The sequence below is a fragment of the Lichenostomus cassidix genome, chromosome 9 (genome assembly GCF_008360975.1).
Source record: "Lichenostomus cassidix isolate B80296 chromosome 9, HeHo_3.0, whole genome shotgun sequence".
Classification (NCBI taxonomy): domain Eukaryota; kingdom Metazoa; phylum Chordata; class Aves; order Passeriformes; family Meliphagidae; genus Lichenostomus; species Lichenostomus cassidix.
This window is the reverse complement of record NC_139490.1, coordinates 24007593-24019825: the sequence shown is the minus strand read 5'-3', so window position 1 is coordinate 24019825 and position 12233 is coordinate 24007593. Positions and strand designations below refer to the sequence as shown.

General features: G+C 42.9%; 1 protein-coding gene across 4 annotated transcripts in view; it reads left to right on the top strand.

Moving 5' to 3' along the window:
• Positions 1-12233, top strand: part of VPS8 (VPS8 subunit of CORVET complex) — a 69272-nt gene that overhangs the window by 7000 nt on the left and 50039 nt on the right. For all 4 annotated transcript variants that reach the window (XR_014854146.1, XM_085069973.1, XM_085069972.1 and 1 more), the window contains exons 7-15: positions 5181-5305; positions 6832-6918; positions 7917-7984; positions 8558-8711; positions 8814-8873; positions 9674-9781; positions 10569-10649; positions 11164-11334; positions 12016-12090. Coding sequence is in view for 3 of the 4 variants with exons in the window: in XM_085069973.1 (XP_084926099.1) it covers positions 5181-5305; positions 6832-6918; positions 7917-7984; positions 8558-8711; positions 8814-8873; positions 9674-9781; positions 10569-10649; positions 11164-11334; positions 12016-12090 (929 nt within the window). In the remaining variant the exon portion in view is untranslated. The remainder of the gene's footprint in view (positions 1-5180; positions 5306-6831; positions 6919-7916; positions 7985-8557; positions 8712-8813; positions 8874-9673; positions 9782-10568; positions 10650-11163; positions 11335-12015; positions 12091-12233) is intronic.

Here is a 12233-nt window from a genome sequence, read left to right as displayed (position 1 = left end):
AATTATTAGAGACCAAAAGTTATGGGGGACAGGGTGATCCAGAGGGATGGGAAAGACTGACAGTGCAAGACTCACCTTCCTGGGTTTTTAGACATTAAACTATTGAATGCCATTTGCTTCATCCAGTATTGAAACAATTCTGCTGCCTAAAGGCAAGGTGAACAGAGCCTCAGATCCCTCCCAAAGGTCCATGGTGCTGGGTAAGGGGCAGAGAGCTAAGCTGCACTGGGGAAGCTCTGATGAAATTTTTCATCCCTGGGGGTGTTAAGGCATTAGGTAAGAGTTGAGACAGGTTGTGCAGTTTTTTTGCTTGGGGATCTTCAAAACTCAGCAAGGCCCTGAGCTCATGGAGGTATCTTTGACCTTGCTTGGAGCAGCAGGACTGAGACAGAGACCTCCATGCACAGTTCCCTTACAGCTACAGTTACTCCATGAGTCTGTGCTGTAATTTAAAGATGATGAGGAATGCAAGTTCAGCATCCAACTTTGCTTCAGAATGCTTCCTGGACATTTATTCTCTGTTGAATTCCTTCAGTTCTGTCACTAAAACTTGAGCATTGACCCCAGTGTTCTAAGATCTATCCAAAGAGAGAAATCTTGGCAGGATGTGGCTGTAGAAAGCTTTGTTGTGTGCAAAGAGAGGATTGGAGTTCTGGCTTGGGTTTATTCTGCAGTTTAAACCAGTTATGCAGTTATGTCTGTACACCACTCAATATCTGTACCTTTCTTTAGGAAAAAAAATTTTGCTAGATGGGTAAATTAGGGTCAGACTTACTCCCTGAAGGGTTTGGAAGCTGTTTGCAGTGTTTATACTGTACAATGGGAACATAACGCCTTTTTTTGATGCAAAAATGTTGGTCCATTTTCTAGTTGAACAAATTTCTCTGAATTGTTGTATCACTAACACATTTTTTACTCCTCTATTTTTTTTCTTTCATGTATTTGACTTCAGCTAATTTGTTTCCTCCTAAGTATGTCTGTACTCTTGGCTTTTCTACTCTGTCCTTATTACAGAAGACTTGGGAAACTTTCATTCTGCTTTTTTGAATGCTTCTGTTGACTCCTGGAACATTATCACAGGGCAGTTCTCAGACTGCACATGTAATATTGAAAAGCAAAATTTTCTTCTGGATTAGTGTTGCATTAGATGCCAATTTGGGCATCCTGTAAGTGTTGCAGAAGAGGTGGTAGGAAGGGATGTTTGGAGGCCTGGAGACACAATCCTCTGGTACCTGCTCCAGGACCACATAATCTCGCAGGGGGAAAAATCCTCCTGACCCATCTGAACCTCTCAGTCTGCCATTTCTGAGATTTGCTGCTTGTTACATGGCCTGACATTAAGGGGAAGGGTTTGGTGCTCTCTGTTTTTACCTGTCTTTCAGGTAGTTTATCTGCAGTTTGATGCTTGGTTACTGCATTTGGATAATGACAGGGCTTTTTATGCCTTAGGAATATGGCCCTTAGCTTTTTTCTACGGCTGTGCTTGCCTGGATGATTTTTTCTTTTTTCATTTTTGTTGTAAAGGAGGGCCATCTTTTTGTCAAAATCTTTCTGAAACTTGTTTGGAGTTGTGAATGTTGAGCAAATGAACAATTATGCTGTGTGCCATGAGTTGTCTTGAGGATTGCTAGTTGGGGTGGAGCAGTGCTCTCCCAGCAAGCCTACACTAATACTCTCTGGAGTTTTCTTTATTCATTTTTCTAGAAAAGCCAAGAGGATTTGCACTACTCCAAAACCAGGACTGAACACATTTCATTGAGCTGCGTTTATTTTTCATAAAGACTTGTTCCAGACAAAAGAATTCTGTATAGCTAAACTTTGTTTTGATCAGTGTGGTACCACTATTTATTTTTATTTTCTCTGTTGGTTGTAAAACTTATGATTAGTGTCCTGAGTCTTTGTTGAGGTGTGACAGCATTAAAACTAGATCTTGGAGATGTTTTGGTTTTTGTTTGTTTTGTTTTTAAATTAATGGGGAGTTGATTTGCTGGCTGGTGGTAACTGGGTGAAAATAGTTTTACCAGTTATATTACTGTTAACTTCCAGCCTTATTTCCTCTCAGATTTCTTGTTTTTGGTCTTCAATACAATGAAGTTCAAAGTTATAAGCTTACTTTTTAAACTGCTTGGTTTTAGCACATTAATCATCAGAGCATCATTTCTTGAATAAATCAGAAGGGGAAATATTAACCAAAGGAAACACTCAGCAAAATCTGAAGGTTCTGTCTTTGGAGGTTGTCTCATCTGTGCTGTTCATTGCTTCACTTCTTCCTTTTATGTTGATTTCTGGCTTTTTCTCTCTTCTTTTGGCCCTTTCTGTGTGGACTGAAAAGGAAAAGGTACAGTACTGCTGCTGTGTGCACGTCCCTGCATGACCAGCCCCTGTGCATGTTGTCTGTGCCAGGATTTCAGGTGCAGCTCAGCAGTGAGGCAGTGCAGGAACCACTCATGGTATGATGCTGCTGGGAATTGCTTAGTGGCTGCATGTGCACTGCACACTCCCAAATTCTCCAGGCAGGAACAACAGAGAGACAGGTAAACATGATTTTTATAAAGTCCTGGGGAAGCAGGTCCATAGCTGTTTGTAAAGGTGTTACTTTGAGATAGGACAAGGCTCTTCCATGAGATCACCATCCATCCAGGGCATTTCCTGGCACTGTGCCTTATAAAATTAGTAGTGTTTAGTAATTCTTCAGGAAATCAAGGAGGTCTTTCAAACCTAGGAAAATCAGGGTTTAAGATCTTGATGAAAACCTGGTGATGTGAGCAGTATCCATTTCTGCAGTGTTATGCTCATTTCCTTGGTCTGGAAAGTGACTTATTTCATGTTCACATGCTTGTTTTTATTCTGGACTTGCAGAATTGTATCTAATGGCTATCTCATTTTGACTTCAGACCCTGAGAGCAGCACAGTTACTGCCAGGACATTTTTAGATGAAGAATTGTCTTATGTAAATTGAAAAATTAAAAACATATTTTGGCAATTGATAGCCACCTTGGTTTCAGGCATTTGGGAAAAGCTTTTTATGTTTAATCCCAAATGTGCCTTACTTCCAAGCTGATAATATAAATCTGGAAAATCATCAGATCAGCTTTTATAACCTTTTGCTTTTGCCTATTTTTATTACTTTGCCAGCTTATTAGTAGGAGCTCATTGATTCTCTGATCTTGCTTCGCTTTGGAAGCAATTTCATCCATATTATAGTTGAATTTTTAAAAAAAATCTTATCTAATGTGTCTTCCTTGTGTGTCATCTTTTGACCGTCTGGAAACAGGAACAAGTACTGGATTGGTCATACAAATCACTTAATTTTGCAATACAATAGAGGTCTTGTTTGTTATGAGTTGATATTGTAGGTGAGGGAAAAAGAAAATGGCTTTTGAAAGTTCCTGTGAGGATACATATAAAGATGTAAAACCTTTTCAGAGAAAGCTGTGGAAGATTCTCCTTTTTCATGCCTTAGAGGAAACAGGTTATTGTTGACTCACTGACAGGCTTAAGCTGAAGTGGAAGGTAATTCCCTGAATGAAAAAGTCATTCACCTGCAATATGAAGAGCTGCCATATTCCCCCATTTTCAAACAGATTTTTATGCTCAGCAAGTGGTATTTTTGTAAATGAGCTGTATTTGCAGGCCTCTGGAACAGGATTTATTTCTTTGGATCTTGACACCATTTGGAGAATGTCTCTCTGGGAAACTTGTTTTCCAGCTGTAGCTCTGTTTTCTGTGAACTTCAATGGAAATCTTTCGTGATTGATTCATCTTTTTTTTTCTTTGACCTGTTCTGATCTTTGTCATGTACACCCCTGTCAAAGTGATCTCAAGGTGTGTCCTAGTAGCGTAGCCAAGGATGTTTTCTCCTCACCCTGAGCAGTGCTTAGAGCAATCCAGGAGTTCACCTGTTGTTCTTGCTAGTGTTTATTTCCGAATTCCACTCACACCTCTTCATACAGGTGGGATTTGGAAGGTGACTCCCACTCTGATCTACCTGTGCAGACTGATGAATGCATCACTTTGGGGAAGAATTGCAGGATACATCCATGCTCTGTTTCACAGCCAGCATGTTCCTAGCAGTGCTGCAGCTTGGAGAAATGTGTTCCATGCCTTGGGCACATCTTCCAGGGGGGTTCTGGTGCTCAGCTCTGTTTCCTTGCATCAAATCCTTTCCCTTTCTTGCTCTAGGTGAATCCTGAACAGTGTTATTGTGGTGCTTCTGATATATTTCACATCTCTCTAGTCTTCATTCCAACAGTTCTCACAAAGCATCTTTTCCTATTCCCTCCCTCAAAAGCAGGACGAAAGAGGAGAGAGGTGGAAAAAGCAGCTCCGGAACGTTTTTCTTAGCTTTTGACAGCAGTGTGCCAAAGACAGGCAGAGGGTTCTCATCCAAACTCCTGAAAAGCACCATCTTGTAAAGCACTTGGGAGTCTCTGGTGGTGTGAGCCTCCAAGACTTTGGTACAAACAGAGGTGCTCATGGTTTGCTGTGTGCAGGGGTGGACAGGACATGGCCCTGCAGCCCCACAGTCCCTGTGGAGGCTCTGCAGGCAGTGGCACCTCCTTTGCAGCAGCCTGGGGCTCAGGGCGGGACTTCCTTTACAGAGTAAGAGCTGTGTGCACCAGAACTCATGAGGGCGTTTTAACTGTGCACCTTGGGGACAAAGGTGCCTTTTCCTTCCAGCCTCTGGCTTTTAGCAACAAAACCAAGGAGTAAAATTACAAAATAAAATAATGACATAAAATTGCACTTACGAAAAGTCTGTGTTGGGGTTTTGTAGCTGATGTTCAAATGCAGAAACAAGGCTTGGAAGGTAGAATTAGTGTCCTGTCATCTTCATTGCCACAACTTAAGCACCATTGCAGAATAGTAAAAGGAAAACTAGATACTGCTTTGATTTTTCTGGTAGTTTCTTTTTCAGTATGTAATATCTCTGCATCTCCATATTTCCTGTCCCTGGTTTGTACTTTTAAAAATAATTTTTGTATTTCCCTGCAAGACAGTGTCCCACTCTTTCTGTTCTAACATGAGCTCTCATCTTATAAACCCCTTTTTAAAAGAACTTACCTGTAAATCTGTGAATTGTTAACGTACCCCAGGTGAATTGTACATGTAAATAATTGCATGAGGTTAATTTTAACCATTAGTTTTCCTGTAATTCCTTACCAATTGTTCTGCTCCAGATCAGAACCAGGCTCTCCGGCTGTGTCTGGGCAGCACTGCGGTTGGGGCCCAGTACGGGGCCATCTCTGCTCTCAGCATCAACAATGACTGTTCCAGGCTGCTGTGTGGCTTTGCCAAAGGACAGGTAATTCCCCAAGGAGCTGCTCCAGTGCTCTGTCCTGAGAGGTTACCTGGAGGTGATGACAGCTCCCAGCCAAGCCCCTTCAGTCTGTAGTTGTGTGTTGGCTGGTTCAGTGCTCAGAAGCAGCACACATGGTGTGATGTGCTCAGAGCTTTTCTGGGCAGCCTATTCCTGCTGAATAAGACTGCTGGGGGAGCTTTCTGTGGAGGAAGTGAGTAATGTAGAATATAATGAAGGATAGAGTAATTGTGACATAGTTCTTATTAAACTGAAATGTGCAATGGCTCACTGGGACAAGCAGTTGAGTCTTTTTAGGTCACGCTCTGAGGTCTATGTGTGGTAATTAAAGCTGTTTTTTTACACTGGTGATGGCTTGAAATTCTTGAAACTCATGTGTAACCTCCAAATTAATTTTTGCTGATACCTTACTTGTGTGACAGAGGTAGCATAGCTTTTAAATGCAGGGAAAAGGTTTTTTTGCAGTTTTATGCCCTTCTCAGAACCAAAGGAGAGAAAGCAATTCCTGAACAAAACTAACAAGACTAAATCAAAATAGGTAGACATTACTTTCGTAGCATTTAGAGGAATACAAAGAAGGCTACTTTGTTTTTCTTTTTACATTCATTTTCCTTTGCTCCTTTGGCTTTCACGTTCATAGTAGCTAAAACCCTATGTGCCTATGGTGTGACTAAATGACAGCCTGCTGCAGGCCGTGTGGAAATATTTAATCCATGCAGGAGAGCAGTTTTAAATGATAGTCAGATAAAACATTTTGGAACAACAACTCTGAAACATATGGTCTAGAAGTGTTGATAAATGTCTTATAGGATCACATAAAGTACTATTTCCCATAAAAAGTTTTATTCAGATTGTGATCTCAGCCCTTCTGGGCAGTTATGCCATGAGTAGTTAATAGTCGTCAGTTATGCAGTGAATAATTTGGGACTTCTGCCTTCTTAGTTGAGAAATTGCTTGAATTTAAAATTAAGTGCAAGCCAAGCTCTATCTTCCTACCTTCCCTATCACACTGAGCAAGCTCAAGAGGAGAGGAGGAGCAAGATTTGTGGTAGGCATGGAGATGCTTGAGTTTTGCTGAGGGGTGTTAGCAGTGATTTTTCACCTGTTCTCTGGTTCTGTGAGAGAGAAATGCAATGTAGTTGCTTTTGTTACCTGCAATGCAATGCTTTGTTACCTGCTGTGTGGTAACAAAGTTACTTTACACTCTTTAATGTTGTTATTAGGCACATAGCTCTGAGGTGAGGGAGATTGGGCAGCTGGAGAAACCTGGTGAAGGGGACGTGGTTCAGAGTTAACACATTGTGTCCACTGTAAGCAGACAAGTGAACTGCTTGGAAAAACAGGACCAGAACAGATTTCAGGTCACTTTTCTTTGGCATGAAAACCCTCCTAACCCAGGGTGATAATGTCAGCATAGGAATTTATTGCTGTACTGTAATGCCTCATGCATTACATGAGGACGGAGAGAACACCTTGACAGTGAATGTGTACTGAGCACAGTCTGCTTGCAGATCACCATGTGGGATCTGGCCAGTGGGAAGCTGCTGCGATCAATAACAGATGCCCACCCCCCAGGAACAGCCATTTTGCACATCAAGGTAATAAACACTAAATGGACTCCTTTTGTTCCACTTTTGCTCAGTGAGATGTGGTGAATTTCCTTGTGCACTACTTCTAGATTTTAGATGAGAGCTGGCTATGGCAATGGGATCCCGAGATGAGAAAAATGAGCAGAGATTCCATTTTAAAATGAAACTGAGTATACTGACATAATAGTTTTGGCTGTGAGTTGTACTGTAACAAACAACAGTTGTTGTCTGTTATAACTCCTCTCTCTGATGCCAAAATATATGACGAATTAGTTGTTAGAACATGTTTCTCTAAAACTTGCAGTGTTTTGACCTGGATACATGACTTGCCAACTTTCAAATTAAAAAGAGTCTGAACTGTAGAAAGTAGCTTCTGTCATCAGTTTTTCAAATAGCTTGTTGGGAGTGTTTTGGGTTGAAAGAGACATCATCTACGGTGCCTTGTTCAGCATAGTGTTATTGTCATACTCACAAAATCATATCTGATTTTGTTTTACATGGCCTCAGATGTTTGCAACCCAAAATCTATAAGCGCACGAACACCTTCAGAAGTGTCCCTAGCTGAGACTGTGATCCTTTATTGTCTGAATTATTTGGTATCACTAGAACTTTTGGATCATTCTGGTTCGGGTCTGTCTGTGACTGCAGCCCATCCACCAGCTCTGGCCCCAACCCATGGGCTCGAGGCTGAGAGCCCATCTAGAGGCAGCTCAGGTTTTGGTGTGTTGTAGTTCTGAGCTGCAGCAGAAAGTAGTGGGGCTTTGGTACCAAAATCTTGCAACAGGGCTTGCTGGGGAAATGAAAGTGAAACACAAACCTTGCTTTTCTTGCACATCATAGAAACACCCAATAACTGTCTCAACTCAGCATGATAAAGATGTCTTTCTGTAGGTTCACTGCTTGTACTCTGTGTGCTGTTAGAACTGCCATAGCATGTATTTTTATATCCATATATCTGAGCTTGTAGTTTATTTCTTAGGGCTATTTTAATCTCATTTTCTGCTCAGTTTACAGATGACCCGACGCTTGCAATTTGCAATGACAGCGGAGGCTCCGTGTTTGAACTGTCATTTAAGTAAGACAATAACTCCACCCATAGAAAGGACAAGAAACCAATGCTGGGTCATAGTTTCTAAGACCTAGGGAGAAAAAAACCCATTGAAACCAATAAAGCTACTGAATGTTGAAAATGTAATTTAGGGCTGCAGTGTAATTTCTCAGCTGAAGCAAGGGGCTGTATGGTAGTGCAATAGCTGAAGAGTAGGCTTAGTTATTTAGGTGTCAGTATATTGTCCAGGATTTGGCTCCTTGTGGGCTCTTGGTAGGTGCTACAAAAGTGCTATCTCTCATTTTTCCTTGGCTCATTAGTGAGAGTTGTCCTGTAGTAGCTGCTTGTTTCCCTCTTGGCCTCTTCAAGAGGAGGAAGGATTGACAGTCAATCTGATCAAGTCCAGGAGCTTCCCAGACATTATTGTTAGATAAGATCTCAAGGAATTCTTGTCTGTATGTGAGTAGTTGTATAGGATTGCCTTCAGTGACATGACAAAAGTGATCCGTGGAGCTATGCAAGGGACTTTTTAGGGGTATTTATGAAGGTTCACTGATGAGATTGTTGGGCTGCCACCAAGCTAATCTCTGCTCTTTGCAGGAGGGTTATGGGAGTGAGGACATGCGAGTCTCGGTGTCTATTCAGTGGCTCCAAGGGGGAAGTTTGCTGTATTGAGCCATTACATGCAAAGGTTGATTTGAGAGACCATCCTATCACCCAGTATTCACTGCTGGCCATGGCCTCCCTCACTAAGGTAACTTGCTGCTCACAGGGGACTTGATGTGAGAGATCACAAAGGAGAAGTTCTCTGCTGCATACTCAATCATTTTATTTTGCCTTGTTGCTTTCCTTGAAGATCCTGGTTATTGGCCTGAAGCCATCTCTGAAAGTGTGGATGACCTTTCCCTATGGCCGTGTGAGTAATGAAGCCAAACAGATGCTTTTTGGGTTATGGCTACAAACATTTTCTTGGAGGGAAGGAGATGAGATCAAGAACAGGTGTTTGGTACCACTACCTTCCACAGCAATGTGGAATTGCAGTGATAATCTGCGGGTCCGATATGTGCAGATTGTGGCAAAGAAGTGAGAAGGCTGTACCTTCCAGCTGTACCTCTGTGAAGTTGCTGATTTTCTCAAATAAACAGGAGGGAGCCCCTCAGCTTCTTGTCTTTACTGCTGCAGCCTGGATTCACCCACAGATGGGATGTTGACCTGATTATGGCTACAATCACCTTGGGCTGGGGCCTCTGTTTTACATTAGAACCATACAGCAGACCCCTTAATTATAGGGACAGGAACCAAGAGGAGTTAGAGCATTCAACGCTCTTCTAAACTCTTGATTATTCACTCTCACTAGTCAATGGTATAATTCCTCTTGGAAAAGCAGCTGTGGGTAGATGTGGGGTAGGCTATGTTGGAAGAATGGAGACAAGACTGGTATCAAGCTGCAGCTTGTTGTAGTCCATGTATCCATATGGGATTGGATCTACCCTGAGCAGGTCAGACACCAGTGGTGTTCTGTCTCCGTGTCCCCTTTGCCAAGGGCACACACTGATCCCAAGTGTGTGGCTGGACCAAAGAGTACAACCTGATGCTGGGGATTTGCTTTCCAGTCCCTGTGTGTACAGGGCACAGTCAGTGGGGAGCAACTGATGTCCTGGAGCTGAGGGTCTGTCTGGTGTGCCTTAACCACTGGCTGTGCTTTGTGTGTGACAGATGGACCCTTCGAGTGTCCCTCTGCTGGCGTGGCACTTTGTGGCTGTGCAGAACTCGGTGAACCCCATGCTTGCCTTCTGTCGAGGAGATGTCGTGCATTTTCTTCTGGTGAGCCTGGGTTATTTTGTGCTGCTTTCAGGTGGTTGCATCTCATCCACACATTCAGGGATTGAGCCTCTGTCTCAGTGACAGTGTGGTATCTGAGCATGCTGGGAATAGCAGCAGCTTCCCACTGGCTCAGGAAAACCAACCTGGTGGTCACTGCTCTTGTGCTGCAGTGGTGCCCTTCCCTGGAGGCATGAGATTTATCTGTTCCAGAAGTATTGATTTGCAGTGTGTTTCTACTGGAGGTAGAGTGTGGATTGTTTTCAGGGAGAGCACGTGAATTTGAGATACCATCTTAGTTTTTGCGTTAAAACGTGAGTCTGGAAAAAAATTGTATAAAACACTAACAAAAGAGCTTTCAGTCCTGTTGGTGTATGACTTCATTCCATAGTGCTCATCCTGTTTAGATCTGCCACAGTTACACTTGCAGATAAGGTTGCTTGAAGATAATTTTTTGCCTGATTTCAGTATGAGAGGAATACCTAGGCTTCAGAAAATCTGGCGTTTTGGCTTTGGAGTGCCAAGTTTGTTTCCCAGTTCTGTTATTTTGGACCTTAATCTTTGCTTAAGCACCCAGACGTTGTGGTGTCTGGATGGAATCCTTTTTCTCCTCTCTCATCTGTTGGTAAAACTGGGGAGAAAGGAAAGGATGTATGTTTAAGCTTGTCTTGCTGAGATGCTTGTCTGGGAGAACTCCAGACTCCTGGAGTGGGTGTGGTGCCCTTTGGGAACTGAGAGGGTAGACTGAAGGAAGTCTTTGAGTCTGAGCCTTGTCTGATTCGTCTTTTAGGTCAAGAGGGATGATACTGGTGCAATACATGTCACAAAGCAGAGGCAGCTTCATCTGCACTATGATCTCATTAACTTTACTGTAAGTCTGAGTACTGTAGAATGGTTAAAATTTTTTTGCACTAGTGTTCTTGTAAATGTATCTCAGTAGCCCTTAGTTCAGTGGTTTTGGTTGTGTTTATCTGGTGATAACTAACTTAATATGTCCTTAAACTTGGGGCTTTGTGGAGAGCCAGGACAGTGTGTGGTTCCCACCTGGGAGCTGGGGGTGTAGTTGTCTTGGCTTTGAGACCTCTGGATGGAAATTGTGCTGGAGCATAAGCAGTGTGCCAAGAGGACAAGTGCTCTGGTAGATTGCCATTTGTCTACAGTTGTTTTCTGAGGAGATTCCATGTAATTTCTCTCTAGAAGGAGCCTCCCTATCTCTACCTGTGAAGTTATGCATGTGTGCAGTTGTGAAGTGGCTGTGTATAGTGACAAAGCTACTGGCCCTCCCAGAACTCCCAGTAGGAGTACTCAGGGATATGGCCAGAGCCTGTTTACTTGGCTCTCATGGAGCATGCACTGCTGAAATGTGGGATTTGCTGCTTTTGCAGTGGATCAACTCACGGACAGCGGTGCTGCTGGACAGTGTGGAGAAGCTGCACGTCATAGACCGTCAGACTCAGGAGGAGCTGGAGACCGTGGAGATCTCAGAGGTTCAGCTGGTCTACAACAGCAGCCACTTCAAGTCTCTGGCCACGGGGGGCAACGTCAGTGAGGCCCTGGTAGGCACTGGGGGCCTGTTTGTATTTGCAACTGTGTTTAAGATAGGCCTTAAGTGGAAGCCTGGAGGGAAAAGCCTTTTCTGGGAGCATCTCAGAAATCACACCTGGTGGTGATGTGGGCAGCTAACAGACAGCTCATGTTTCCTTTTGTGCATTGAGGTTTTTAGGAGCTGCTTCTCCTTTACCAAGCTTTGGAATACTCTGTCTAGAATAAAAGCTGATGTGTTTTTTTCTTTAAGGTGATTTTTTTATTTAGTACACCACAGACTGGAGCACTGGTTACTGGCAGTTGTTGCTACTGTATGAACTCTCACTTTAACAGCCATCTTCCTATCCGTGTGCTCTACACATTTGCTCTTGAGGAAGATTTGTGAAGAAGTAGGTGGCAAGGAAAAGGCCCCCGTAACCATTTTGGCACCTGAGGGTAGATGCAGAGCCCTACTTCATTGTGTTTTTGAGAAGCCAGAGCTCAGCGGTATTTGAAGCTGAATTCACAAGCAGGAAGTAGTGACAGCAGAGCTCTTGGACTTATTACTGCCCAGTCGCAATCTGTGATGTTCTCTCTCCAGCCTCATATTGATTTCTTCATTACAAAGGGTCTTGAAAATGTATTTATGTTGCTTGGGAAATTTTACAAAAACAAAAGGCAGTTTTACTTGCATGTGATTTTTCTCCCTGTAGGCTCTGGTTGGAGAGAAAGCTTGTTACCAGTCCATCAGCAGCTGTGGTGGTCAGATCTTTTACCTTGGAACTAAGGTAAGTGGGGGGAATTTTTCTGTAAAAATACAGAACATTGTTTTCCTTTCTACATCACCATTGATGGTAGCTCTTCTTCCAGAGAAGGGCCTTTTGTCTTCTGTGGAGGTGTCTTACGTTGTCGGATTAAAGAAATGTGCAAT